Source organism: Ciconia boyciana, chromosome 11 (assembly GCF_034638445.1).
Source record: "Ciconia boyciana chromosome 11, ASM3463844v1, whole genome shotgun sequence".
In the NCBI taxonomy this organism is placed as follows: Eukaryota; Metazoa; Chordata; class Aves; order Ciconiiformes; family Ciconiidae; genus Ciconia; species Ciconia boyciana.
Window position 1 is genome coordinate 22,194,151 of NC_132944.1, and position 27,812 is coordinate 22,221,962.

The 27,812-nt window shown below is 54.2% G+C and overlaps 1 protein-coding gene and 1 long non-coding RNA gene across 2 annotated transcripts; one reads left to right on the forward strand and one right to left on the reverse strand.

Moving 5' to 3' along the window:
- Positions 1-8,163: 8,163 nt before the first annotated feature.
- RPN1 (ribophorin I) lies at positions 8,164-16,762 on the reverse strand. Its single transcript, XM_072876087.1, has 10 exons — positions 16,440-16,762; positions 15,453-15,517; positions 13,595-13,901; positions 12,868-13,077; positions 11,701-11,893; positions 11,273-11,372; positions 10,865-11,003; positions 10,551-10,670; positions 9,818-10,063; positions 8,164-8,761 (listed from the first exon to the last, which is right to left on the reverse strand). The coding sequence occupies exons 1-10, from the start codon at positions 16,662-16,664 to the stop codon at positions 8,579-8,581; spliced, it is 1,788 nt and encodes a 595-aa protein (XP_072732188.1). The 5' UTR covers positions 16,665-16,762; the 3' UTR covers positions 8,164-8,578.
- On the forward strand, positions 15,755-20,893 carry LOC140658106 (uncharacterized). The gene is made up of 3 exons (XR_012044607.1): positions 15,755-15,960; positions 19,669-19,902; positions 20,653-20,893. It is a non-coding gene; the product is annotated as an uncharacterized lncRNA (long non-coding RNA).
- Positions 20,894-27,812: the final 6,919 nt, after the last annotated feature.

Consider the following 27,812-nt stretch of genomic DNA (forward strand, 5'->3'; position numbering starts at 1 on the left):
CTGAATGCAGGTGATGAAAATCAAAGTCCACTTGCAAAAGTCACTAGCAAAGAGTCAGGACAACAAATTTCGGCGCTGCCCTCCAGCAGATTTGTTGCCCGTTCATAAAGCTGCCATGCGGAGGCACCTTTGTAGCACAGGTGCCCGGTGTCCCAAAGGTAACAAAAGCTCCTGCCTGCTCTACTCCTCTGGCACGGGGATGTCCCAAGGCCGAGGCTACACCAAATTTTGTGGGCAGAGCTGGCCTGGGCCACCGCATGGCCTGTGCCAGCGAAGGCAGGGGGCACTGCGGGCGCAGGAACCAGCAGGGACCGGGGGAGCAGGGAGGGCAGGCAGGGTGCAAGCCCGGCTTGCTGCCCATGGCTGTACGTCCTTCTCCTGCGTTCCCGGCTCCTGCAGGACGAGCTGGCTGCCGCCTGTGCTCTGCACCCGCCAGCTGCGGAGACGATGCTGTTCCCTTTGCCGTGGTGCTCTCGGGCTGTTGGCCGGGATAAAGCAAAGAGGTTTTCACAACCACCTGCCTGCTGGAGATCCACAGCCTCACTCAGGGGTGAGGCTCACTCATTCATTTATCTGGACGATGCCGAGTCCTTCAGCTCCTGCAGCTCTGACCCGCCAGCTCCTTTTCAAACAGGTTTTTCGAAAGCCAGGTTTTATATATCCCGAACAGCAGCCCCTGCTATCAGGGACCAGTTTCTCCAGGACAGTGAGCTCTGTTAGGATGCTCACTCTGATTCTCTGGTTCTGTTACTCCTTTTTTAGCTTCAGCACCGAAGTAATTCACCTCCCCCAGTGCTGGTACTCACTTGATCCCCCACACCTGAGCTCACACCTTGTCCCTGCTAACTGCTGCTAACCCACACCACGTGGATTTGCTCTTTCAGCACCACCTCCTCAGCGCCCTCCGAATGCCTCCAGCTTGTACGATCTCCCCTGGTACCAAAGGTGACAATAAAAGTGTGTCAGCATAGACATCAGTCCCCCGAGCAGCAGGGAAGTGTGGTCTTGGCTGCCTGGGACCCCGCGGCAGCGGCAGCACGGGGTAGGGAGCAGAGGTGCGTTCCCGGTGGCTGGCCACAGGTTTGTCCTAGCCCTTACCAGCATGCAAGGAACAGAGGTGGGGGGAGAGGGATGAGTCCCCTTCCACAGCGGGGTGCGGAGGGCTGCACAGCCCCTGGGCGAGCCAGATGAACCGGGTGCCTGCTGGAAAACGACCCTTGGAGGAAAATCCAGCCAGGGATTTTGGTGGCAAGTTGCCTGTGCCCCTCACCCTGAGCAGCTGGCTCTGGCTGAGGACACCAGCCTGGCTTCTAGCATTGCCTGGGGGCTGCCCCTGAGCTCCTCATCGCCGTTTCCTTCACCAGTCCCTTTTTCTCTTTGCACGGCAGGTTTACCAAAGAGGTGCCGAGCATCGCCTTCCCCGTCCCTGCTCTGAACCCTTGCCACTGCGATGCTGCTCTGTGGGCAGTGAGCATGAACATGTCACCTTGGGAGGATATTTGGTAAGCCAGCATCTCTGGTCTTCAGTCCAAGCCCAGCAAGCCCTGGACCACTCCAGTTTGGACCAGTTCAGGAGTCAAAGGATGAGAAGTGCCCAGGGCCTTTTTGCTTGTGTACCTGGCTGAGAGCAAAGACTCGTCCTAATGACGGGCTCCGGGGCAGAGCCTTGCACAGCTGCCCAGTAGCCTCGTACAGCCAGGAACTGGGAAGGATGGGGAGAGAGGACCAAGTTGTGTCCCCCGGCAGATGGATGTGGCGGGGCTGGGTGATCAGAGGCACGATGACATGGAGGCAGCCGGCAGAGCCCACACGCCCAGGCCAACGTCTCCTCTTGGTGAGGAGGGACCCAACGCAACGCGTGGTGTGGCTCCTGCTTTAGCCGTGAGCTCGCTGCTTCTCTGCTGCCTACCGCTGTGCTCTCAGAGGCGTTAGGCAGGGGGTCCTCTCTTTTGAGTGTCCCATGCCACGCCGAACTCGGAGGCGTGGGATGCTCTCTGGTTGCTCTTTGCTCAGGTCGGCTTTCTCCAGCCCATGGCTGTGGGTTGACGCAGCCGCATCCCTGCTGGCCAGGCGATGCTCTGCATCTCGTGGCTCTGCCACGTGGGCCACCACCACGCACAGCCCTCGTGTCCCCGTGGGAGGAGGACGAGGAGGATGCTCCCCACCACCCGCGGAGCCCCTGGCGCAGCAGCGGCTTCAGGCCGGGCACGGCGCAGAGCCACGCAGGTGGCACCTACAGGGGACGTCCCCCGAGCCAAAGCCGTCAAAGCCGGGTCTCGCCCGCCACCGCAGGCGAGGCCCGCGTGGTCCCGGCGGAGCTTCTCCAGCTGCGGTGTGCACGGCCGCTGCCCTCAGGAGGAGGAGGCAGCTCAAAGGCACAACGTGGGGCCCGGCACAAGATGGCAGCGGGGCCGGGTGGGGAGGACGGGGGTCCCAGCGGGCCCGCCATGGCCCCTGCGGGGTGGGCCACCTCGGTCATGCCTCGAGACCCTGGGGCGGCCCCGGAGGAGCTCCCTGGGCCCAGGGGACGTTTCCTGTTTGCTGCCCGCACTGAAGCATCGGCCCCTTCAACCGCCGCCAGTCCTCCGCTTCCGGCAGGGGCTCCCGCCCGGAGCCCCCCTGCACTATCAGCTCGCCAGATGCCTTTTTCAGGATACTGTGGTAAAACTGTGCTGGGCAGGCGCTGTCATTTGGGGTTTTCTCTCGTGTCAGCCTCGAAGACAAATTGGACAAGGAGGAGCGAGAGGGGGGGAAAGAAAAAAATAATACATTTAAACAAAGAAAAAAAAAAAAAGAAAGAAAGATGCTCGCCGCCATCCTCAGCTGGGGCTGGCCTGCGTGCCGGCGCGGCAATGGGTCCCCCAAGCGGCAGGGCCGGAGCGGGCTGGGCCGGGGCTGGGGCAGGGGCAGGCTGGGGTGGCCGCCATGGTGGTGCGGCCTCCATGGGCGCTGTCGGCCTCTAGTGGCGGCGGAGGCGGTGAGGTGCCATGGCGGCACCGCGAGCCCCGTAGGCCCCACCAGCGCCATGGGGACCTTATCCCATCCCTCCTGGCACTGCAGCCTGCTGGGACGTGGTCCTCTGGGTGCTGCCAGCCGGCGGGACACGGTCCTCCTCCGGGACACAGCCCGCCCTGCGCTGGCGAAGGAGCGGGAGCTGCGAGAGGCGGGGTATGAGATCCCCCGGCACCCCTCAACCCGCCAGCAGCCTGGGGTGACCCCAAACCAGCTGGGTGCTGCCCGGGGCCACTGGTCTGAAGCCACCAGATGGTGCTGAGCAGCCGCCGGACTGGGTGGACCGGGAGACGGGCAGCCCCGCTGGGGCCGGCGGGAGGGAAATGGTGAAAGAGCATGTGGGGAGGTCTGTCTGTCCGTCTGCGGAGCCATGCAGGGGGTGGCTGCAGGTCTGCCGTGGGGCTGGGGTAGCCGAGGCGCTGTGCCCCGCTGCTGGGGACGGTCTGCGGACAGATGAAGGGTGACAGACCATGGATGCTGTTTAACCTGGGAGCTCGCCAAAAGCCCCGGTGGTGCTGGTGCGGGGTGTGCATGTGGGTGTGCACGGGTGTGCGCTCCCCGAGGCCGTAACTCAGCAGGGAGCACTAAAGCGCGGCTGCTTGCGTGGCGCGGATGCTTGCGTGGCACTCGGCACGTGCTCCGGCTCTCCCTGTGAAGTGGCGGGGTCAGGAGGCATCGCTAAACTGGGGGTGCTTTCGGACATGCTTCCTTGGGGCGTACAGAAACGTGGCACCCCCCAGAGCCAACCACAGACTTGCAGGGTTTGCTCTGAGTTAAGCCCAGTGATTTTATTTCGGTTGGATGAAAAAAAAATTAAAAAATAAAAAGGGTGGTTGGTCCCTGTGGAGCAGAGGGGAGGTGTCAGCACGGGGAGGGGAGGCAGGGTCGACGGCGCAGAAGTAGTACTGGGCTATCCCCACCCACGGAGGGTGGATGGGGGGCTGGCTAGGACCGGAGGGTGTGGGTGGGAGTTACACTGCACCTGACTATAAAACCTGATTTTCCCTCCAGCCCCTGAGTCTGAGCATCCCCTGGAGGACGGGTTGGACCTCCTGGGCATGTCTTCAGGTCTGGAGTTTCCCTTGGAGGACTGACAGCGAGAAGTCGAAGAGGGAGAAATTGTTCTCTGGCTGCACGGGATGCCGAGGAGAAGCTTGGGGTGTGGGTAGCACCCCGGTGAGAAGGGGAGCTGTGGGGTGCAGGGAGGCAGGGGGGAAGCAAGGGGAGCAGCGGGGAGCTGCGTGCCACCCCGAATGAGGCAGGTGGCTGCGCTGAGCCGGGGATCTGAAATCATGGCTGCTCGCTTTCGCCGGCAAATCTTGTATTTGTGTGGTTTCCTTTTCCTTCTCCTATGTATACTTTTTTTTTCCCTTCTCTCTTCATTTTGTTCCCTTTGCTGTGGAGGCAAATTTCAGCCCTTCCAACCTTTTGGTTCCAAACTCTGCACAGGAGCAAAACTAATCACGGAATCCCAGCAGGGCTCAGCTTTAATTACCCATGAGATGTTAATCTGCTGGAGGGTCTCAAGTGCTCCTTTATCTGAGCCTTCCTTTTTCCTTTCCTTCTGCTGCTCCGCAACTCCCCTGGCAGATGCCTCCCAACTCCTCACAGCTGTCCCAGGGTATTTTTTCTGAACAAGATCACAAGTGAGCTTCCAAGCTCAGAAGAGCTTCTGTGCAGAGCAGCAGAGACAAAGCCCAGCCCTTTTGCAGCTCTCAGCCCACTCTTGAAGGCCTGGCTGTTGTGGGAGGCAGCAGGAGGATGGAGGTTGTCCTCTCCATCAGCTTGGGGTTCCCCCTGCCCACAGGTCTCGGGTTAGACAGCCACGAGCATAGCTGAAGGGAAGAGGGGCCCTCGTGCCTGGGTTCCCTGGTGGCAGTGCCTCCGTCCCTGCCCAGCGCTGGCGGTGATGCTTTGGGAACCTGCTGGCTCCAGTCCTCGCACTTGATGAGCTGCCAAGCCTGGAAGAAGTAAGGGATATCCTTGGAAAGCAGCAGCTGGAGTTCAGGGAGAGCCCAAAGCCAGCCAAAAATGGTGCCAGCGAGGCCAGCCCTGGCCAAGGACCTGCTGGACTGGCCCTGGTGGCAGCGGCCAGCATGGTGACACTGGCTGAAGGATGCAGCGGCTGCAGGAGCAAAGCAAGCACAGCCTGAGACGCGTGGAGGAGAGACTAAGCTCCCTGATGGCTCTGCCGATGGGGACTCTTGCACTGCCCTGCAGCGGCTCTTTCCTAGGAAGTCCGTCCTCAGAGGGCACCTCGGGACACACAGCTGGCAAGGGGCTGCTTCTCTGCTCGTCACTGGGCTCTGAGCAGGGAGACTGCTTCCAAGCCCCCTTGGATACACTTATGATTTGTAAAACCCAGCCACAAGAGAGATTTTGAAGTCGGATCCCCTCAAGCCCTCAGAGCTGAGGGGGAGGATGGCAGGAGACGGACAGCTAACTGCCTTTCTGGCCCAATGGCCCTCCCCATTTTTCCCCCACCTCACGGATTGGAGGCTGCCCCCTTTACATTTGGCAGAGACAATCAGCTGCAGCCCTAATCCATCCATTTGCTGCCATCAGGTGCTGTTGCTCTGGCTCTCCCGCAGCTCCTGCAGACCCTGAGCTCCTGGTAGGTGCTGTGGTTTTTCCTCCTCCTTTTTCTCGTTTATTCTCAGAAGTAAATTTGCAGGAATCCAGAAATCGCTCTGGTTTCTAGGTCACTCTGCTGCTGTGTGTTTGTTGAAGGGGTTCCCCGATGCACGCGCTGCTGTGGGTTATTTTCACAGCTTGCGGAGGCCCAGCTGCTCCCTTCGTGGGGCTCAGCAGGGAGGCTGCACGCTTTGGGGTGCAGGGTGCCTCCTCGCTGTGGCTCCCCAGCAGCCCTGGGGGTTGCCGGCACAGGGGAGCGGGTACCAAGGTTGGGGACCCCTCTCGGGGGTGAACCTCACCTTGGGGAATGTCTCCATCCCGTTTCATAACCTAGTTGAAAAGCGTGGAGGAGCCAGAGCCTGTCTCCCCAGGGGCCTCCTGCCCACCCCAGGGACCCACGCTGAGCCCGAGCGGGGGCGTCCCTGGGCCACTTGCCCTGAATTGCCCTTTCCCTGCGCCTGAGCTGGCCCTGAAGAGCAGCACCGGGGGCAGAAGGGGCTCAGGATGCTCAGTGTGGGCGGCTGCGGCTGCCCAGGGAGGGCGGCAGAAGGGCCGTGCGGGGAGAGGAGCAAAGCATCTCTTCTTGCAGCAGCTGTTTTATTCTCGGCCGCTGGAATTGGGGCAGCTCTCCTTGGGGACTGGAAGCCTTTTTTGCCGGGGCTGGCTGCATTCATCCAGCCTATTTATAGCTGCTGTCTCTGCAGCTGTGGCTTCTGTTAACAAGCAGGATCTGAAGCTGCCCAGCAGCCATGAGGGCTGAGGCATATGCTGATCGAGCAGAACCCCTTGGGATAGGGAGGGAAACACATAGAGACACACCATCGACCCTGGGGGGCTTTGATGTGATGGGCACGATCGCTTCCACTGTACCCTCAGGGGTCTGGGCTGCCCGGGAAGCCAGGCAGAGGTGGGTCGTGGGAAAAGAAGTGTGGCACTGCCTTCCCTCTGCCAGGGAGAATGGAAAGTTAAGGATGTCTCTGGGATCATCAGTCTGATCCCTGTTCTCCTCCCCTGGACCTGCCTGCGTTGCCCTGGTGCAACAGGAGCCCCTGTCTGGCTTTGGGTGCCCCGGTACCCCCCTGAGTACTGTGCACCTGTGTTCTGGCCCACCAGGTTAATGATGATTTATTTGATTTTAGCTGTTGGTCATCCCCACCCTGGTCAGGCAGGACTTGCGGTTTCAGGGCTCCCAACAGCACCTGCGCAGGGAACACAGAGGCAGGGGATCTAGGCTTGCCCGCCCCGCTGCGGGGTGAGGTTTGTGGGCACGGGAGGGAGCTGGCACCTGCAGACGATGTGCGGGGTGCCTGGGCTCAGGCGTGCAGCAAAACACTCCAGACTAACAAACCCACTTTGGAAGCTGTGTGGCCTGGGGCAATGGGCTTTCCTACCAACCTCATCCTCTAAAAAGAGAAAAACATCCCTGGAGAAGGTAAGGACAACTCTTATCCAAGATAAGAAGCCCCTCTGAGATAAGAAGGGTAGTAAAGGGCAAGGACAGCGTGTCTGTGACAGACCTTGGCTACGTGGGCCTGGGACAGAGGGACAGGCAGTGTGGGTGGCCTGGCAAGGGCTGGAAGGCATCCAGCTACTTGCAGGGGTCCAGGCACAGGGCTTGCAGGCAGCGCCGGGCCACGGGGGCTTTGTTTGCCCCAAGCCTCAGGCGGAGCCAGTGCAGGAACCGTGGCACACCTCCACCCCCCAGCACAGCCACTTCGGGCACTAGCGTCCTCGGGGGTGGCTCGGCTCGCTCTGCGGTGTAGCCACGTTCTTGCCTAGTTTGTAAGCAGCCTCCAGTTCTTCTGCCGAACGCACTTCCCGCAGGTGGCTGCAGAAGCCCAGTGGAGATGGCTGCACCCCACTTAACCACCTCTGCCCTGCCGAAATATCCACCCACGGGCAGCTGCCTCCACCTGCGGGTCAGGGCATCAGCAAGAAAGAAGGCAGAGGGATGCGCTGCATTCTGGTCCTTTCTCTATCGGGATCTCAAACAGCTTTGGTAAACAGCTAAGCTATGCAGGGGAGACCTATATTCCAGTCCCTGCAGCCAGCTCTGGGGTGTTTAGCAGTGCACTGAAGCAGAGAGGCACAGGGAAAAAAAAAATCTTATGAAGACTGCAATTATCAGGGAATTGCATGCACACCCCAGGGTATCCAGGTGTGAGCAAGGGCCTCCTGGGGCAGCACAAGGGACACGGAGTGTTGTCACATGCAGCAGGAAAGCACGTGGCACAAAGTGAGAGGTTAGCAGGAGGGGTTGCGTTGTTTTTCTCCCTGTAAGGGTGTAGGTGTATGCATGTCCCTAGGGAACGAGGGCTTGGCTTTCTCCCCTGCCTGGGTCAGGGCCTTGCAGGGTGGCAGAGCTCTGGGGGGAGCCCTCCGATGGGAAGTGGGAGCAGTCAGGGCTGAACTCCGTTCCCCAGGGAGCTGCACTGCCTGGCCACGGGCCGGATAGGGCCAACCCAGCCCCTCTGCCTCCCCCCACCCCTGCACAACACGTAAAAGCGAGGCAGGGGCAGTTTTATTTCAAAGTAGAGCAAAAGTGTCTTTTATTCTTTCTGGAGATGCGACATTCAGATTTGCCATGAGCGTGTCTGTGCTCAGACTGGCTGGCTGTGTGCGTTTAGTCAGGGCACATCTATACAGGAAAAACCGAAAGCGAGACTGTTTTATAACCTGGCTGAGCCTCGCCTCTGGTAAAGCAACCCTGTTACCCAGCCAAACAGCGTGATGGTGTGGTCCCTTGCGCAGCACATGTTGCTGAGCAGACAGGCTCTATAGAAAAATCTAAAACCAAAATGTACTTTCAGACATTTCACATCAACTTTCCCCCTAATTTTGCTGGGAAGGAGTTTTGGCTCAAACTGTATCCACTCCCAGGCTTCTCATCTCCCTTCATACCTCTCCCCTCCGCCTGGTCACTAAACCAGAGTTACAGTGCGTCGAGGATGTTGTCGATTTTGGTGACCAGGTCCTGGCGCTTGTTGGAATGCATCTTCTCATTCTCGATGTACGTGTCCTTCTTGAGCTTGCCAGCTACCAGCCGCTCAGCCTCGACCGAGGACTTCAGAACGAGCTCCTTGACTTGGCCATCGAGCTTCTGAATCTCACTTACCTTATGGGAGTGAGGAACAAAGGGAATATTAGAGGAGACAAAAAAAACATCCCTACAGTGAAGCTGCAATAGAACAGATGGTAAAGCTGGAGCAAAAGATGAAGTCAATGCTAAGTGGAAACATCTCCAGTCCCTGAATATTGCCTCCTGGGCCGTCACCGCTCTTTGACATCCCTTTATGAGGAACATCTCACAAATGGATAATTAAGCAGTGCAGATAAAGGGGCTCTGAGGACCCAAGAGCCATCCTGGCAAGAGAGAGGTGCAATGACTGTTAAAGAGTGTTAATGATAGATTTTAAAGGCTTCAAGCTAAATCACTACTACGACAACTGGAAGCTGTCTCCCTACAGTCAATGTTAATGGTGAGTGAGAAGCAGGTCTGTCATGACAGAGCTACTCTTTGAGTCAGTAACAGATTAAGCAAGGTGGCTGCTGGCTGAATGGACCTTAGAGACTAAAGTGTCCCTCGCTTGGGGTTAAGTGGCTGTTCCAGGTAAGTGTTGAAATATAGTGGAAGGAGGAAAGGATCGTGGGTGTGTGCTCACTGTGCCATGGCTTTCAACATGGTACAGCGGAATACCCCAAGGAGCATCATGTTACCAAAATTCCGTCAGCACCAAATTCACATGTGCAAGGAAATAAGAGATAAGGGAGAAGATTTTGGTTTGGCTGGTGTCAGAAGTAAAGTCAGAACTGATCACGTGTTGATAGTTTCCATTTTTGCCTAAGTGTCACTGCCATGAGCTCAATGAGCAGCATCAGGATTGTGTTACAAAAGCATTAACCTGTACTCATGCAGCTGGTTCAAGGGCTGTTTAAGAAACAGCACAAGCAGCTGTTTACCAGCAGTGCTTACAGGGCTGCATAACCAAGATTACTGCAAAAAGAATAAACTGATCTTCAGGCCTCCTGGCAGGGATCAAGCCATTTTCAGAGGGGAAAAAAAAAAAAATATACAGGCTGCACAAACTAAGCCCCAAATTAAAACTCACCTAGACTACTTGATAGAGCCAAGAATAGGAGAGCTTAAAAAAAAAATATTGGAATTTCTTACTTTATCACATAAGTCAGAGCCTTCTGTCTTCAGTTTAGACTGCAGAGAGGCTATTTCATTTGTCAGAGCCTTGTGCTCTGTCTCCAAAGCCTTTTTGCCGCTGTTCAGGGTGGAGATGTCCCGTGACTGCTTGTATTTATTCACTGCTTCATCAAAGTGACGGTACAGCCCAAGTCTCTTGTTCACGAGAGTAAGCACTTGCTCTGTGATGCAGGCAACCTTCATCCTAGCTTCAGCAGCTGGATCCTGCAAGAGGACAGAAGGGAAGATCGAAGCAGTCATATCTTTGATCTGCATCAAGCCATGCTTGCAGTCTGCCACAGGACTGTTACAGAAACTGCTCCCTTTGCAATTAAGTCAACAACTAAGTAATTAGGCAAATGGTACAAGTACTAACTAGGGTAAGCACCTTTCAGCGCTCAGCCTAGCCCAACAAACAGCTTAACAAAAAGTAAGTTAAAATGTTGCAGAAGGAGAATTGCGGACATCCCTGCTTCTCAGGGAGGGATTCCTTTTCATCCAGAAGGCAAAACTCAGGTTAGCCTTAGCACACCAGTTCAACCTTGCAGGAGTATCAATGCTCAGGTAGCATAAAAACAGGGCTCCATTTAAGCATCTAGTAAGATATCCAATCAGAAGGAATATTCAGTGACAATTACTGGTATGAAAAAAATCTCCATCCATCAGCTGAGTAAGACGCTAATGCTCCCACAGGAGCTTCATCATACAGCACCTTAGTGATGGAGAAATCCAGCCTCACGTAGACGATGACAGTGAAGAACAAGATGTAAAAAGCTCCAACCACCAACAGAGGCTCCTGCAGCATCAAGATCTTGTTGAAGGTGTAATGAACCTAGAAGAGAAGTTTGAAACACTGAGGGGTGACCCATGTTCCTATGGGAGAGAACTCCTCGGGCAGCAGCAGAACTGGCCACGCAGTCCAGTAAGTATGTATTTCTGGAACCCGATACAGGTGTTTTGACTGTGCCGCTGAATACAGAGGAGGTGCAACTGCTCCGGCAAGCCTTGCAGAGAGGCCACACTCACCACAATGTCTTGGATGTGCTGCTCCACCAGGTTGCTTTTGTGTGCCACGATAACTGGACGTCCAAAAGTGTCCAGATAAGTGTAGTGAAGCTCGTCTGAAGCTCGATTGATTTCATAGGGGCTGTCCACATGGATGTTCCTGTGAATAAAGCCAGACAGTCCCATGTGACTCTACAGTGTTTGAGATGATGTAACCTAGGACTTGGCTGGCTAACCGTGGCCTCTAGCACAAGGCCAATTATGCAGTTTAAACAACACTCTAAAAGGAAGCAAAGCTGTGTTCCAAGGTCTCCTCCACATGCACAGTCATGGTTTTGTTTCACTGTCCTCAGGCCATTAGAGCAGGCTGGAGAATTGCCACCAACACAGCATCGTCTGCAGTGACTAGCCAGGAGTAATGAGACTTACTTGGCACCTTCTGGCAGGACAATCTTGACAGTCAGAGAGTCCGTAACTTGCTCATCAAACACGTGGTCGACAAACCTCATTTTCAAGGCATACTGATCACCTAAGAGAGTGCAGACCAGAGAGTGGTTACAATTCCTTCAAGAACAAGGGGCAACCTTGAAGCTCAGCTCCTAACAGAAGCAAGAGCAGAACTCGGATACATTGTGCGGCAGGGGGCACTAGCTCACTCAAGTATATTTTAACCAGATGTCTAAAAAAACCTGAAGGAAGCACAGAAAAGAAGGTGGATTTGCATATTCTAGAAATAATAGCTAGCAACCGTTGTTGCTAAGGTGCAGCGTACTGCAGCTTTGAATTCTTTACTGTTCAACAACCACCTTTAAACACAGAGGAGAAGGTTTCTTATTCCCTTCCCCTGTGCCACCCACCGAGATTGTAGAGGTATTCGTAGCTTGGCAGGTTATAGCCAATGATGTAATGGGTTTTCCATCCCCCAAAAAGCGGGAAGCGGGGACGGATCTCCATCTCCACGGAGTCATCCAGGACAAGGAGGTGGCTGGTGGAAATGTTTCCGATTTCATCTCTGTAATAGACGTCCTGAGCAGCAGCTGGGAGAATGGTCTGTATGGAGAAAAGCAACAGTCAGTGCATCGGCTAGGAGTTATTTCCAGTGAAATCGGCAAAACCAATAATGGCTGTTAAGCACTGAGAAACGGCGCTCCCACGTGAGAGATGACAAAATGGCCATTCAGTTGCACTGAGTGGTAAAATTGTGCTATTATAAGCAATCAGCCACAGAAGTGGCTGCCAGCACTAAAATCACTTGGCCTCTAAATGAATGTGCTTTCTCCAGCTCAGTTTCAAATATCCCAGACAGCAAGGGATCTCATCATGCCCACCAGGACAGCAATTCCCTTTTCACTCCAGCCCGCTGCCCTAGCTCACTGAGCTTGCTGGCTTTACGCTCAGCAAAATGAGATTTCTGTTTGGCTGCACCACCTTAGAGAATTACAACAATCAATCCTGGAGGCTTCAAGCAGCGAGAAATGTTTTGGTTCAGATGAAAACACATAATACTTTTCACATCTGGCTAGCAGAGACACAGCTTTAACTTTTGTTGAGTGCTTTGTGAGCAAGGAATGAATGGGTGAGTTTCCAATTAATACTGTTCAACATGATGAGGGTATGACAGAGAAGGCAACTCTGAAAATAAGAGGGTGCGGACAGAATGAATGGCCCTGGCACAGTGGAAAATGGAAAGCAGAGCTGTCAGCACAGGGATTAAAGGTTTTAGAGGGTTCCTGAGATTGGAGGGGTAGGAGCGTGGAGAAACACTACGTGCCCTGGTATATGCAGTTTGTTTGGCCAACAGATGTAATAAAGCATGTAACCTCCTAATTCTACCTCCAAAAGCTATTCCTATCTAGCATGAGCTTTCTCTGAAAATAGATCAGAGCTTTAATATTCCCTTATCACTTGGGTATGGTTACCAAAGAAAAGGAAAAGGACAACTGTATTTTTTTTTTTCCCTCTGGGGATGCAAGAAAGAGGGAAGCCACAGTAAAAAAAAAAAAAAAAAAAGGCAAAATGTCAACCTTAAAAGACTTGACAGAAGAGATCCCACTGTCTGGCTGTCTCTGGTAGTCGTATCTGGAGAAAGGCCCTTTCAGCACTGCTCCTGTGTGCTTTAAATCAACCGTCTCTTCAACCGCAATGTTCCCCCAGTGAGACACCTCAATGACACGGGTCATACTGGTGATGGTCAGGAATGGACTGTTATTTTCATAGTGTACCTTCAGAGTGTCCTAACAAGGAAAAAAGATAAACTATTAGACCTGAAGTAAGGAGCAACCTCCCCTCACAATTACCTGTCTCCATGTCCCACAGAGAAACCTCCTTGACAGACTCTGCAGAGAGGTGAAGCTGACTGCACGGGAAGGTTTGAGCCCCCCCAGCCCAGTTCACAGAGGGCACTGGGTACCTGGGGTGTACTCGCAGGTCGCACCCCACACGTCTGGCTGAGTCACAACAGTGAGGGGACTAGAGATGCAGTCTTCCCCATTGTAAATACACCCCTGCCAGAACCATGCACAAACTGGCTTGGTTTGCTCAGTGGACACCAAGCAGCCATCAACAATCACGTCCGTACCAGGAGCACCTTGCTGGAGCACATGTTCCTAGCCTGCACGCAGGCTAACTCGGGTTTGACCTGCGATTCTTACACGAAAGCCTCCACTTCCCACTCTCTGGCCTTTGAGACGCAGGTGCCACATTTGCAAGATGCTCTCTGCAGAGCCACAACCTCCTTGCATGGACATTTACCTGGCTGTATGGAGGAATGTCCTTGAAGGGGCCATATTCAATCATGTCTTCAGTGCGAGAAGGGTTGCCCAGCTTGGTGTAACTCTCCACATTTCTAGAGGCCAGTTTGACCCGGGTTGTTTGGGTCTTGGTGAAGTATGGTGAGTAGAAGTAGTGATTTCCTTCAAAGACCACAAACTGCTTCTCGCTTTGGGTGATGTGGGTGGGGTAGGGCTGCAGGACATGTGTGAAAACCATTTCAACAGATACACGGACCTTGGCTCCTGGTGCCAAAGGAGATGGCAGCTTCACAGAGAAGAATTTTCCACTGGAAGGGAGAAGAACAGGTAAGTCATGTGAGATCTCCCCCGAGAGAGCAATCAGATCCAACCCCTGCAACATCCGCTCTGGATGGGAGCCCATATATCACATATATCATGTGTGATTGGGGCCAATATTTTATTTGCTCCTCTAAGGCATACAGATGTCTTGTCCCAGAGGGTGTGCTTACTCTGGACTGGGGAAGCAGGACAGCAGCCAGCACGGGGTGAACTGTGTCCAGGCACAATTACAGTCTTTGCTTCACAAAAACACCAGGCTCCCATTTTGGAAGGGGAATGGTGACACACTCCCCTCCCTAGGTCTGCATTTATAAAGCATGCTTCAGCAGGGTTTTTTCCATTCTTCTCCAGATGACAAGAATGATTTGTATCAGAGGAAGCATGTGCAAATGTCCAGAAAACAAATCACAAACAACTTAAGCACTCATTTCCACAAAGTCTGTTCATTCTCAGCTTTTTGCCCACAGGATCTGAAACTAAGGAACAGCCAGAAAATGAGCACGGTTTTGGACTGAGGTTCTACAGAAAGGATCAAGATGTCACCAAACCTGTAAGGATGCACCAGATGGACCGAGGTGATGACAGAAGTGAACGGACTTCAAGGTGTGCCTGGTGGCCCAAGAGCAGGATCACATGAGGCCTCCAGATATGTCAGAAACCACAGTCTACCTTGGCAACTTAACTCCATAGCTACTGTGCTCTTGAAACCCAGCAGCACCATGCTTCTGACCCATTTTACGAGCACCCTTTATTTCTCAGCTCTCATGGCTCAGAAAGCACCCGCCTGCCCAGTTTTGCAGTGTATGCCCAATATCCCAAGCTTGGCAAAGCAGACCCTTGGGCAGAAGACAGCATCCTCCCTCCCTGCAGCAGGCAACGGCCCACGCTGGCCACAGTATCCAGCGCAGCGTGGTACTCCCCACATCGCAGACTAAGAGCAGTGCTCTGGGGACACAGCCAAAGAGCACTTACAGTCTCTCTGTAATCACCGCTGCCAATGATTTGAGACCTCAAAAGGGAGCAATGGGTAAGAGCATGACCATAGCTATAATGCTTCTCTTACCTGATGTCCCTTAATAAAGGAACAGAGCATTACTTAAGGCAGTGAGCACAAGAGACTAAGCACAGCTGAGCCCCCCCCAAAGGCAGCTGAGTTGCATTTAAGAGAGAGATTCTCTCCCTTGTAGGGCTTTCCCCTCACTGGCAGCTGTGGGAAGCAGGTATGTGCTGCTTGTGCTGGGCTCAGTGCAATGATCTAAAACCACATGTGCTCTCTCCCAAGGAAAGAGCATCTGAGGGAGGGGAATGACTTCTTCTAGGGCTGCAGGAATTGGGTTTAGCTGCTTTTGTGAACTGTGCTCCCTGGCTTTGTAGCACCCCTGGACACAGCCTGACTAGAGAGTGGATCTTTTCAGCAACAAAAGACTCCAGGATCTCTAGGTATGTGGGACTGGGGTAGTATTTCTGCTCCGCCATGAGGATGATGGTGGAACCCCCATGCAAAACTCTAGGTACTGACCTTAGAGGGTGACACTCACCTTTTGCCCTTAACTTTAGTCTCTCTCACTTCCAAGGTGTTCTCCTCCTCTTCCTCACCCTTCACCTGTTCCAAAACAACAGACAGATCAGTGTGCTGCTGTTTAAAAGACTTAACATGTCCAGGGCAAACTCCATACAGTGCCTATCCACTTTTTAGGGAGATGCCTCCCAGAAAGTACAAGCTGATAGATAACTACTTTATTAAAAAAAAGCAGCCCTTTTTCATTAATACAAATTGCAGCATGGTCAGTGTGCAAGAACAGATACTGGAGATTTCTGATAAACCTCTCAAGTTCCCTTCAGCCTGATTCCCAAGCCAGCACAGTCACTGTAACTTGTGCAAATGAGAATCTCGGTCGACCGCTTTTGTGATTTCTCTTGGATGTTTTCTACGGTGGCCGGGGAGCGAGCGGGCCACGGGACTCTGACTTGGCCAGCAAGCAAAAAGGAGATCAGCACAAACACTGCTGGGATGAGAAGAGCCCTCTTGCACGTACGTCCCGCGGGGTAAGAGGCTGGACCCCCCGTCCCCGGGCCTGCAAGGGGATGCAAGCACCGCTCCGCCCGAGGGGCCGCGGCCGCTCTCGCTCCAGCAGTAAGGCCGTTAACCAGCATCTCTCCCGACTCCCTCATCGCTTCCCGGACCTTACCGCCGCAGCCATTCACCCCCCTTTGTTCCGTACAAGGACAGAAACCCTTCGCTTCGCTATTTACAAGGCAGCGGGAGCACTGCAGGAGCAGCGCGGCCAGCGCTGGCCGGGCGCCGGGCGAGGAAGCCTCTCCCCGACCGCCACGCCGGCTGCCGGCGCGGCCCCTGCGGAGGGCAGCCGGCGGCCGGGCCCGCGGGGCGCCGGGAGCGCGGCGCTGTGCCGACGTGTCCCTGCGGGCGGCGGGGCCCGGCAGCGCCCGAGGCCGCGCCCCGGTGTCCCCCCGCGCCCCGAGGAGCGGGGCGCCGTCCCCCGCTGCCCCTCGCGGCCCGCGCTCACCTGCACGCCCAGGTAGGCCAGGCGGGGCTCCAGGCCGGGCTCCAGCGCCAGCAGGAAGGCGGAGGCGGCCGTGCCGCCCGCCGCGTTGGCCAGGCTGAGCTCGGCCGAGACCTTGGCCAGGTGAGTGCTGAGGTCCACGGAGCGCCGCGCCTCCTCCAGCAGCAGGTCGGCGGCGGCCCCGGCGGCCGCCAGGCAGAGGAGCAGGCGGCACAGCAGCCCCGCCATGGCCGACACGCCGCACGGGGAGGGCACAAGATGGCGGCGCCCGCGCTGTACGGGGAGGGCACAAGATGGCGGCGCCCAGCGGGGAAGGACGCTCGCGATGGCGGCGCCCAGCGGCGCTTGAGGTCCCCGGCGGGGCAGGGCGGCCGCGCGAGCGCCTGAGGGGAGAGGCCGGGCTGGAGGCGCGGCTGCGGCGGGGCGGTCCCCTCCGTAGCCGCGGGGCTGGTTCCGGGCGGCCGCTTCCCTCCCCCGGTGCTCCCGCATTCCCTTCCTCGGTGCTTTCCGGCGCCCAGGGCCGGGGGGCAGTCCCGGGGGTTCCCGCGGTGCGGCTGGGCCAGCGGCCAGGCCCGGCCAGGCCTCGGGGCCGGCCGAGAGCCAGAGGGGCGGTCGCCACTGGCTCGGCCCTGCTGTGGGAAACCCCTGCGGGGGCTGAAAAGGAGCAAAAGGCAATTATAATTATAATTATTAAACCCGGCATGCTCAGGGCATCCGCACGCTTTTAAGTCTCCTTTCCGGCCACCGCACAAAGCAGCTCTGTTTTCTCCTCGTTTTTAGCCAAAGCTGGCTCTTGCCAGGGCTCAGACAGGGGCGGCTTCGAGTGGCCACAAGCTTGAAGAGTGGTGGTAGCGCCCGGCATGGGATGGCCCTGGAGAAGGGCAGCGAGCACAGGCGGCGCTGGGCTTTAGCACCGGAGATGGAATTACGGTGCTTCTGGTGACCCTGCTGAATAAATGAGCCACAAATTGGGAGAGTCTGTCTCGCCAGCATGCGGACTGCTGTCGCTCTGTAAGGCGAGGCTTTACACAAGTAGATTTTAAGCTGAATCCAAATCTTCTGCTAAAAACCACTGATAATTGACAGCTAAATGATGCCAGAGAAGAAGTGCTGCAGGCAGCCGAGGCATGGTAATAACTGGCCCTGAACTAACTGAGGCAAAGAGAGCTGGAGAAAGGAAAACATTAGTGCTTTAACACATGACTGGGGAAGAGGTGATTGACGCTTTATTCCCAAACATCTAAAGCAGATAAAAGTGAGGAACGGATGTTGTCTGTGGTGATTGCCGGAGCAGGGCTTTTGCTTGTGAGCCCTGTGGGACAACTGGCTTTTCATGTTTGCATAATGTGATCCAGGACTTGACCTTTCTTTAAGATCTTAATATGAGTCATGGAGATAATTCTTTGAATTGGCCTGAGATTGTCAAGTATCAAAAGGGGATTTCCTAAACGTTGTGAGTTTGGATCTGGAGTCAAATGGCCCCTTGGCAAAGGCTAAACAAAATGGGATGTCCCCCGGTGTGCTATGTTCAAACCAGCATCACCTCCTAACTGGCCTTCCCTTTCTTCCCTCGCCGCCCCCCCCCCCCCCCCCCCGCCCCCAATTCCTATCACAGAAATTTTCTTGGCAAATGACTTCAATTTCCCTTTGATTTATTTAGGCACCAGACGTGAATTTGGCAGCTGGCCCTGCCAGCATATCCTAGCGCAAGTGGGTAGTTTTGTCACCATTTTGGGTGACAGCAGGGCTATCTTCCAGCAGCACAGCAGGAGATGGTCGCAGGGATGGGTGTTCAGCTCCCCAGCCTCATGCTTCCAGCTAGGGAAATGTTCCAGGTCCCTCTGCTCTCCAGGAAAAGCATATTTATCTTGGCCCTCTTCTCCAAAGAGCCGGGCTTTGGGGCCCTGGAACTGGGTAGGCAGGTTCAGGGAGAAACAACCACGAAACACGGAGGGCTGAGGGAAAGAGCCGGCTCTAGTTTAAGGCTGGCCAGTGGTCCTGCGTCTGGGGACTCCCTCCAGTTGTCCAGGTTGGTTTTGCTGTGGAAAATTGCTCTGCTAAGAGCGGCTGTCACTGTCCTTCCTTCAACCCCAGCCTCTGTGTCACGGGGAATAAATGAACTCCAGGCTGCCTCTTTAGTAACACGCGCAGCTCCAGCCTGTATTTCCCCTCTCTCCCTCAGGGCAATTTCTCCTGGCAAGTGGAGGGAAAGAAATAAATGCGCATTCCCCTTGTGTCTGGAGATAATTGGGCTTCAGTCGTTACATCCCGGGCCAAAGGTTGCTCTCTGATGAGTTCAGCCCAGAGCCTGGATCTGAGCTTGCTGGTGAATGCAAAAGTTTCAATATCTGACCCATCCCAGACCCTGGCGAACTCTGAATCAGGCTGTTATATGCTAACCCCATGTGCGGATCCATTTCTAATTGCGATAATTGAGTCATGCCGAGCCTGTGCAGCGTCTGTTCCAAGACTTCAGCCCTACCACACAGGCTAAATTTATCTTTGGGTTGAAAAGCTGCTGCCTTTAGGCTTGCTTCAAGGATGAGTTTGGCTCTGCAGGCCCTTCTCGCTGCTGCCCGGCATGTTGTGTACACCTTTAAGCTTAAACCCAGCAGTGCCAGGCTGTTGTTCCTTAGTGCATGGGTTCAGTTAACAGCTGGCAGCGGGCCCCTGGCTGGGTGCGCTGGTTATGGTGGCTGGGATAGCTCCTGGATAGCTTGCAGGCCGTGTTCGAGCAGGGAGAGGCTGCTTTTGCAGGCGAGGAGCGCGGCGGGGCCTGCTGCCTCCTAATTGTCCCAGGCTGTGGTGCCTGCGTGCGGATCTGGCCACCCAGGGCCGGTGGCCAAGCAGCAGCAAGAGCCAGGAGTCCAGAGCCGCTTATTTTTCTCTTTTTATGTGGGTTGTTTTTTTTAATTCTCCCATTGCGAGGAATGTCCCCCTCCAGCAGTAATGCCCCAGAGAGCTGCGGGTCGGGAAGCAGCATGAGAGAGGTTACCAGACCCCGCTGCCATCCAGGCACTGGTGTGATGCTCCTGGTGACTTGCTGTGGAGAGAGCATGTCACCCTCAGGGCCACCGAGCAGTGGGAGGGGAACAGCCGTGATGGAGCCGGTGCCAGCCCAGCCGTCTGCCAGGGCTGAGGGACCAGAGCGGTCTAATAAATGCCTCTGGCAGGATAAGCCATGGACAGAACTGCACCCCAGGAAAAACCCTGTGCTCTTCTGTTTTTACAGGGCTGATGCCAAACTCAGAGCTGTGTCATCTGTCAGAGCAATTTGTTCTCAAGGAGGAAAGGAGAAGAAGTTGTTTCCCTGAAGGAGCGGGTTGGCTGTGACCACAGGAGCACACTGAAGCTTGTGGCAGCAGGGAACAGGATTTATCCTCGTGTGATCCTCATACCAGCGGGGAGCTTGCACCAGGAATATGCAGGGACCATGATACAGTGTGTTGCTCTCTGAGGAGCCCAGGTCAGAGGCAGGAGATATTAAACAGGGCTGTGCCATCTGTAGCAGAAGTCATCCTGGCAACACCTTAGCTTGCAGATTTTAATACAAATCTAATGGCGATCCTGAAAAAAAACCACAGGCGTGTGGCTGTTGTGATGACCAAGAAAAAACTCCGTGCTTCAGATTTTATTGGTGTTTCACTGTTTAACCCTGTCCGTGTACAATCAAGGCAGCCTTCTGGCTGCCAGTGGGAGGCAGAGAGCACTTCTCTCTCTGTATTCAATCCCGAGCGAGGTTTGCAGTTTCCAGCCATGACAGCACAGGTACAACCTGGCTGAGTGATGGCAGAGTTTACTTAGCCTTGCTAAGGCCCTCAAAAAGCAGCTGGGAAAAAAAAAAAGTCTTCCAGTTTCATTATTTTTACAACCTCATTTTTCAGCTAGTCAGCACAACTCACGCTGAGCCTCTGCCAAGCAAAACAGACCATGATTCTTGCTTGGGGCTCGCCTGTGATTTCCATGGGAGTGGTGGGCCTGGAGGGGAGCTGGTTGGGGCTCAGCTCCTGCGCTTTGTTTGGCTGCCCTGGAAGCGTGGTGTTCTGCCTTCGCACAGAGACAGTGCTGATGGGGCACTGTCTGCTCAGGGGCTGCTCCTGGGGGGTTTCTTCAAGTTACTTCAGGAATCTGCAGTAGCCCCCCTTACAATGTTCACCTTTCTTTAAAATAATTTCTTCTAGGGTTTAAAAGAAATCTGTTTTCCTTCCCACATTAGACCATGGTACTCAGAAAAAAATAATGGAGAAAACTGTCTGTGCACAGAAAGTGGAAAAACCAATTGTACGAAGCATCGGGAAGCACACAGGAAAACCTGGCGGAGGAAAATGGGAGAGCGTCTGTGAATCTTGTCAAGGGGCGAGACCAATACGTTACAGGTACTGTTGCAATAGCGAGGAACACATTGCAGCAAGGATGATACTGTATCAGTATTAAAAGTACTTTTAACTCTGTTTTTAAAGCTTACTAGAAATGTAACTGAAATAGCCATAGACAGGCACTGGTGGGCTAGAAACAGAAGAAATCTGCTACATGTGTGCAGTTAAAATGCAGAGCCTGAGCAAGGAACAGGTATGTTGCCCACTCGAGGAGACCTGCTTTGGCTTGGGTGGGTCTGCATTTTGTTACAGGATCAGAGCATGTTTTGGATAGAGGGAACAGTGTTGGTTTAACTGCATCAGAAAATTAGGGTGTGATCAGGGCTGCCACTCAAGTACTTCCCACTGCAGACAGGACCTGGGTACAACATCCCCTTTGAACCAACCCTAAAGTGGCCTGCCCACATCGCACCGCAGCTTGAAAATGCCTGTGGCAGATTGGTGTCTGCAAAGCCAGAGGAGGCGTAAGGAGGAGGATGGGGTGCAAATCTTGGTTTGAAAAGACAAATGCTGCCTTGTACAGAGAACCAGGAGGGCAGGGCAGCTGCTGTCCTTCCACGCTCCAGAGGAGGAGGCTGGGGGTCCTAGCCACGGGCAGAGAGGGGAAATGCTGGCTCCTGGGGCAGCAGCTGAATCGCAGCCTTGTGCTGCAGACAGGCTGTGTTCAGCTTCTCCTGCCAGGGCCTGGCACAGGATCACACCTCGGCCAGCTGCTCATTTGCCCCAGGGCTGCAACTTCCCAGGGCAGGTGGTGGAGGCAACAGCACTCATGTTTGGCAGAAAACCACGGGGACAAATGCCATGAAAGAGCATCCAGTGGAAACCCACACGCTCCAAGGTAGGAGCACCCATTTGGCTGGCGCCAAGCTCCCCGAGGTGGGCAAGGTGCGCCTGGGGTGTCTGCAGGCAGCGGTGCCGGAACAGAGGGGCCCTGCAGCTGCACTGCCCCTTCTGCCTCGCCTCGGCTGGGAGATGGAGCTCTCTCCTAGCTCTGTGGAGTGACAAAAAGCCTTGCCTAGCCCTACCCTGCCGTGCCCCCCACCCTGCGGTGCCTTGCAGCGTACCCTACTCGCTCCCTCCCCGCGGTGTCCCCGCGTGTCCGCACGCCGCCGCCAGGGGGCGCCGAGGCGCCCCGCAGCCGGGGAGCGCCCAGGGGGCGGTGCCGGCGCTGGCGCGGTAGCGTAGCGCCGCCCCTTGGCGAATAGCGTGCGCTACGCGGGTGGCGCAGGGGCTGCCCGTCGCTCGGGGGGGCAATGGCAGGTACGGGGGAAGGCTCTGCCCGGGGGCGGCCGGGCTGCCGCCGCCTCCTGCCTGGCTCCACCGCCTCATTCACTGCAGCTCTCACATAAGTAATAACAGTTAATGAAAGGGAGGGCCCAGTTCCCTTCCCGCAGGCTCTTGGCAGGAACCCCCCATGAGGTTGCATCCCCTGGTTGGTTGTGATGGGCAAAAGTCACCCAAATCTGTGGGGGTAATGGAGCACCTTACGAGGATCTGCTGCAGGGATCAGCAGGCTTTACTGTGTCATCCCGGTGTCGTTGCCGTCCTGTCAATCTGCCAGGCTCTGGGGTGCTCAGTGCATCCCCTGGGGTTGCTGCAGGAGGTGGCGTTTGTCCCCGGGGTGAAGGACGGGGAGAGGTGGCACGCGTCTCCCCCACGTGAAAGAAAGGCTGTGCAGTAATTCAGTGCCCAAGTGCCGTGGGACCGTGGTGTGATTTAGTGTCCAGTCTCTCAGATAAGTGGTAATGCATTTTTCCTTCTGACCCTTTAAGGTCCTGCAAATGTGGTGCCAGGACCCACCTCAGAACAGTACAGCCCCAGGGCCACGATCCTGTCCTCAGAGTCAGTGAAGCCCAGCGAGGAATCGTCACTGGCCGCTCTCAGTACAATAACTGAGTTTCCATTTTTGCATGGAATCCTCTTTGCATGCATCCTCTTTCTCAGGTTGTTTTTGGAAAGGAAAGCACTTGCTGGTGTATTTACCTTGGAAGCCCGTTGTTCACATGGAGTTTAAACCTGGATTTTAAAGCCTCAGTTTTGCAGAATCTGCCACAGACGGTGGGAAGTTGAGGATCCCACTAGCAGCAGCAAGAGGGGGTCATCTGCAGATTGGCAGCTCTTGCTGTGCCTTCTGCTTCCTCCAGGAGCCTCGTGCTTGTGCTGTGCTTGCTGTGAGATAATGCAGGTTTCTCACCAGGTTACTAAATTTTGGAATCCGTGGGCGGGGACTTCCCTGGATGGTGCTCTGCAAAGTACCAGCTGGGATTCATATTTCTCCTGCAAAGGCAGCCCCTGTGCCCCTGCCAGGCTCAATCAAAACCTCTGACCCAAGCCTGGCTGTTCATGGACCTCGTACGTGGCAGTCCGCAGTGTCCCCTTCCCCAGAGACAATGCCATCGTGCCCTGCCAGATGGCTGGTGGTGATTCCTTCCCACCACAAGCTGTTTGATGTGTGACCCAAAAAGAGGGAGCATTAACCCTCTGTGAACAGCATTGGTCTGCAGCAGTGAATGCAATCACTCTTTCCTGATAAGAAAAACACTGATGATCAAGGAAAAAAAGAAACTTGAGGAGAAAAGATCATTCTTTCTTCTTCTTTTCTTTACTGGTGGGTCTCGGGCTCCTCGCACATAGCTCTCCTACCTGCCTGCTAAGAAACGCCTGATACGGTGTTTGCCTTGTTTTTCCCCGAGTCGCAGGTATTGCTCAGCAAAGTGATCCACCCCAACAGAAAGGATGGCAGGCAGCGGAGCACGCAGCCCCACACAGCTCACCCAGAAAGCGGGCTAAAAGGCAGCCTTAGCCTCCTCCCTGTACTCCAGCAGGCCAGCCCCGACTCTGATGTTGGGGTGGCCCTGGTGCCTGAAGCAATTTGGCAGAGGGCAGGAGTGCAGATTGGGCAGAGCAGATGTTCCTCAGGCTGGCGTCGTGCTGGTGTAGATGGGATAATGCATCTTTTGTAGCCTGATTGCTCTCAGGTTGGCTGAGGATTTCACTGAAGGAGACAACCCAGAGAGATCCTGTTCATCTGAACAAAGTAAGAGGTGCTGTTTTCTATTTGCCAGAAATGCAGGCAGGGATATGGAGCCAGCCCTGAGCGCTAGAACAGAGTAATTGAAGCTTTAACACCCACCTATAACCATGTCAGTTTTAGGCAATTGTGCTTTGCGGGGCATACCTTCAATTTGGTGGCTCAGGGATTTGCAAACAGTGAGTCATAACTCCCTGGGGTCAAAAATGCAGCTGCTGAGGCACCAGGCATTGAAAAGTGTTGTCCAAGATAAAAGCAAAGCAAACCTCACTGCCCACGCACCCTTATCCTTCAAGGCTGAGTATCTTTGTCACCCCCTTCGAAAACATGCACTCAAAATTATACAGGCTTCTCGTGGTTGCCATTGATACGGAATTTACTTCTCCTTTTAGAGCAGACAAGAGGGGATTGTGAAAATCTGTGACTTGAAAGAATTGAGGCAGATAGATCTGAAGCTAATATGCAGCACCCTGTGCTTGCAGAGAGGTAGCTGGTGTTTGAGGAGGGAACCGTGCTGTGGGATGTGTCTGTGTCCTTCCCAGGGAGGGTCCCAGAAGAGCTCCCTGGGCCTCTGCAGACCACCCCTTCACACCCAGGATGGACCTGCAGATCCCAGAGAGCATGCATGCAGCCAGTCTGGTTCCTACCCATGGAGCTGCTGCCTTTGGGACACCTCTTGGCGCTGACTCACAGTTAAGGAAGAATCAACATGCGAGTCACCTGTCCCATAAAGTGTCCTGCTCACAGTGGTCACGGGGCACCGAGCTCCTGTCCCATGACACATTCTGGGTAGAACAACAGCATGACATGGCCACCTTTGCCACAAAACCGCCTGGTTGCAGAGCTCACGTGGCTGGTCCACCCCATCGCACAACGCCCTGTGCGGAGAGGATCGGTGGCACGCAACCTGTGGCTCCTGCAGAGCGTTCCAGGCGCAGCCAGCCATCGGCCTGTCCTGCCTGGCTCCATGGCTTCAAACCCACTAGTGTCCTGAGCTGGGAGGTCTCAGAGACAGCAGACCTTCACTGCAAAGGCTTCAGAGCTTGGTAAGTGACAGCTTGCAGAACTGCTGCTTTGGTAACACACTGTTCTAACAAAACCTTGACTTTTGAAGAAAGGCCAGTTCTGCAAAGGCCTGTGCAGTTCTGTGCTGGCTGTGCACACCTCTCTCTGTACCTATTTTTATACCATTCCTACGGTTTAAAAAACCTTTTAGAAATGTCCGTGTTTAGAGGAACCCAGATCTGACAAAGTAACTGACTCACTCTGGCCTCAGGGAAGTTACTTCACTCCCTGGATCATCTTCTCTACTTGAGTACTGAGAACATCATATGAAATTGCCTGGTGTACCTCCAACGCAGCTGTAAAAAATTAATTAGCTGGTATTTAGCGCTGGTTGTAAAAGTTGGAAGGTGTTGGTGTTGTTGGAGAACCTCTGTAGCTGGTGAGGCCAGCTGGGAGTCCTGCAGGGGACTCAGGTGATGGTCACTATTTGTGTGACAGCTTCTTGGGATTACAGTCATAAATAGGATGTAGACGTCTCTCTGCCCCCTGGCCCAAAGTCTGGACCATCAAAACACTCCTTTGTCCTGTGACACTTGAACTTTCCATGGGCTTTGGCTTCCACCAATCCAGGATCCAGGTAACTACGGTGGTGCCAAATGGGTAAGCACAAAGCTGTGTGGTGCCCATCTTACACCGCATGTGGTTGTTTCTCTCTGCCTGTCTTGCCAGGGCCAGTGTAGGCACTTGTCTAAGGGATGTCCCCTGGGCTCAGCATGTTGTCCATAGCCTCTGTAGGACGCTGACTCAAAGGCGGAGCAAGGGAGAGATCTGGACCTTCACATATCAGGGAGTGAGCTGGCATCTAAGAGAAGGTGCCAGCATTGCCGCCTCCCAGTATCAAAGGGATCACAACTCTGCAGTGGTTTTGTGGCTCTTGCTATTGAGCAGGGGGAAGCTGTCAAACAAGTCCAAAGCCATTTCTTTTATGTGTTCGTGTCTCCAGTGTCTGGTGTGAGGGGACGTGGCAGAATCAGGCTTTGCAGCACTGCAGGTTGGCCCCTACCCACTGTGTGGGGCTCAGGCTTCAATGGCTGCATTTAGACCCTTTATCAGTGCTTTGGTTTTTTAAGATATTCAACCTCCAGCAGTTGCATTTTATCAGTGAGTACAGATGCTGGTAATCCCTTGCGCTATAGGCAGTGTCCTCTGCACCTCAGCAGAAGCTCGGACTGGAGATCTGCTGTGAGATAACCTGATTGCAGTTGCTTCCTATGGTTGGTATCTGGTGATCAAGTCTTGTCCAGAGCTAGCTTTTTGCTTTCACGTGTTGCTGGTGTATGACTTAGAAATCAGCTGAGGATTGCAAAGGTGAAAGCATTAGTAGATTACCGGAGTGGTATTTGTACTGCAGGCGGGGATTAGAGGGCAGGCAAAAGCCTATGGCCGTACTCTTGCCAGTGGAAATACATACGTGGTCATGCAATAGCAGAAGATGTCTAATGAACAAAACGCCAGCAGAAGCAGGGTGGATCTGCTTTAGACAAGATAAAGGGGTGACAAAGCTTGGAGTACAAAAGCAAGATATTGTGTGTTTACTGCATTTTAGTTCCCCTTTTTCATTTTAGTAAGTTATATTATAATGATAATTTGAGGAAACTGGTCTGGAAAGGCAAAGATGACAAGAGGAAAGCGTATAGCTAGTTGAGAGAGAACAGCTTTACATAGGGATCTCCAGACAGTCAGTTTTCACTGAGCAGTCCAGCCACTGTGGGCTGGTGCTACTCTGGGCACAGAGGCAGAGAAGGGGCCCAGGGCTGTGCCCAGCGATGAGGAGGAGGGACTGCAGGACTCTGAAGAGCTGAGATGTGCTGGATAAGTATCAGAGGAATGAGCAGGCTCTCCCCAAGCTTTTAGTATCATAGATGGACAGAGGTGGAGTAGCTGCGCATCCACGTGAAGAGGGTGAATGCATTAGGCACTGTGGGGAACGTCAGACATTCACAGCTAATGTCGAGGATTTGTAGGTACTACAGCTGAGCCAGAGTGCTCCCGGGACCTCTCTGCAGGCCCTCCCGAAATCAGCAGCCAGCAGGTGTTTTGTATCCCTGCTATTTCTGTTCACTGTGCCATTTTATGGACTAAGAAGAGAAAGGGAGGGTCCCTTTTGGAACAAGGACAAAAGCAAAGAGATGGTGTAAGACATACCATGTTTTATTGTCTCTGATTGGATCAGGAAGATTAGTAAATAGAGATTAGATGTCACAAAGGGAAGAAAATCAAAGCTGGAGGCATTCTTACTTCCTGGTTTAGAGGGATGAGTGCATGACATAGGCTGAGGTTTCTGCACTGGTAAATGTCTTAAGACCTGTCACTATAACCTTAGGGATCCACTCACCTGTGTGAAGGTCCCTCAAAGGCAGAGAATGGATTTCTTCAGAGCAATGTTAGTGATTGGGAACGACTGGCATTGGGTTTCAAACTGCTCCATTTCTATGGGTTTTCATTGGATTTTGATATTATCAAATAAGCAGTCAGATGAGGAATACAGTTTTCTTCACAGGCTACTGAAATTAAGTGTGCTGGGCTGCTCACTGCACTACGCTCTGGTTTCTCTACGTGTTTATTCTGGTGGGGAGGTGTGCGCGTGTATGTCTGTATGGCCAGGCAAAACGCAAGAGCCACCGCTCAATACTTCCATTTGCCACTTTCTTACCGCTGTCTTTCTACTTTCATTCTGACACTGTGAATGTAGCTCTCATTGGTGCCAAAAGGCAGGCGTCCAGCCTGGATAGCAAGGACCTCTCTGCTGACACTGGTCTTCCCAAGCGCTAGGATTCGTATGTTCTTCAAGGCAGGCAGGATCTTGCCTCGTCAGTCTGAGAAAATGCTGCATTCCCACAGAGGATCAGAAACTCATCGCGAACAACTATTGCATGACACAGCTGTTGGTCATGCCAAGAAAGC

Bases quoted from the DNA above. Each gene is read 5' to 3' on its own strand.
- RPN1 (XM_072876087.1), bottom strand. From the start codon at position 16,664: ATGGCGGGGCTGCTGTGCCGCCTGCTCCTCTGCCTGGCGGCCGCCGGG. The intron at 13,078-13,594 runs GTAAATGTCCAT...TTTCCTTGTTAG, and splicing joins ACATTCCTCCATACAGCCAG to GACACTCTGAAGGTACACTA. The intron at 11,894-12,867 runs GTTGACATTTTG...TTCTCCATACAG, and splicing joins CTTCTGTCAAGTCTTTTAAG to ACCATTCTCCCAGCTGCTGC.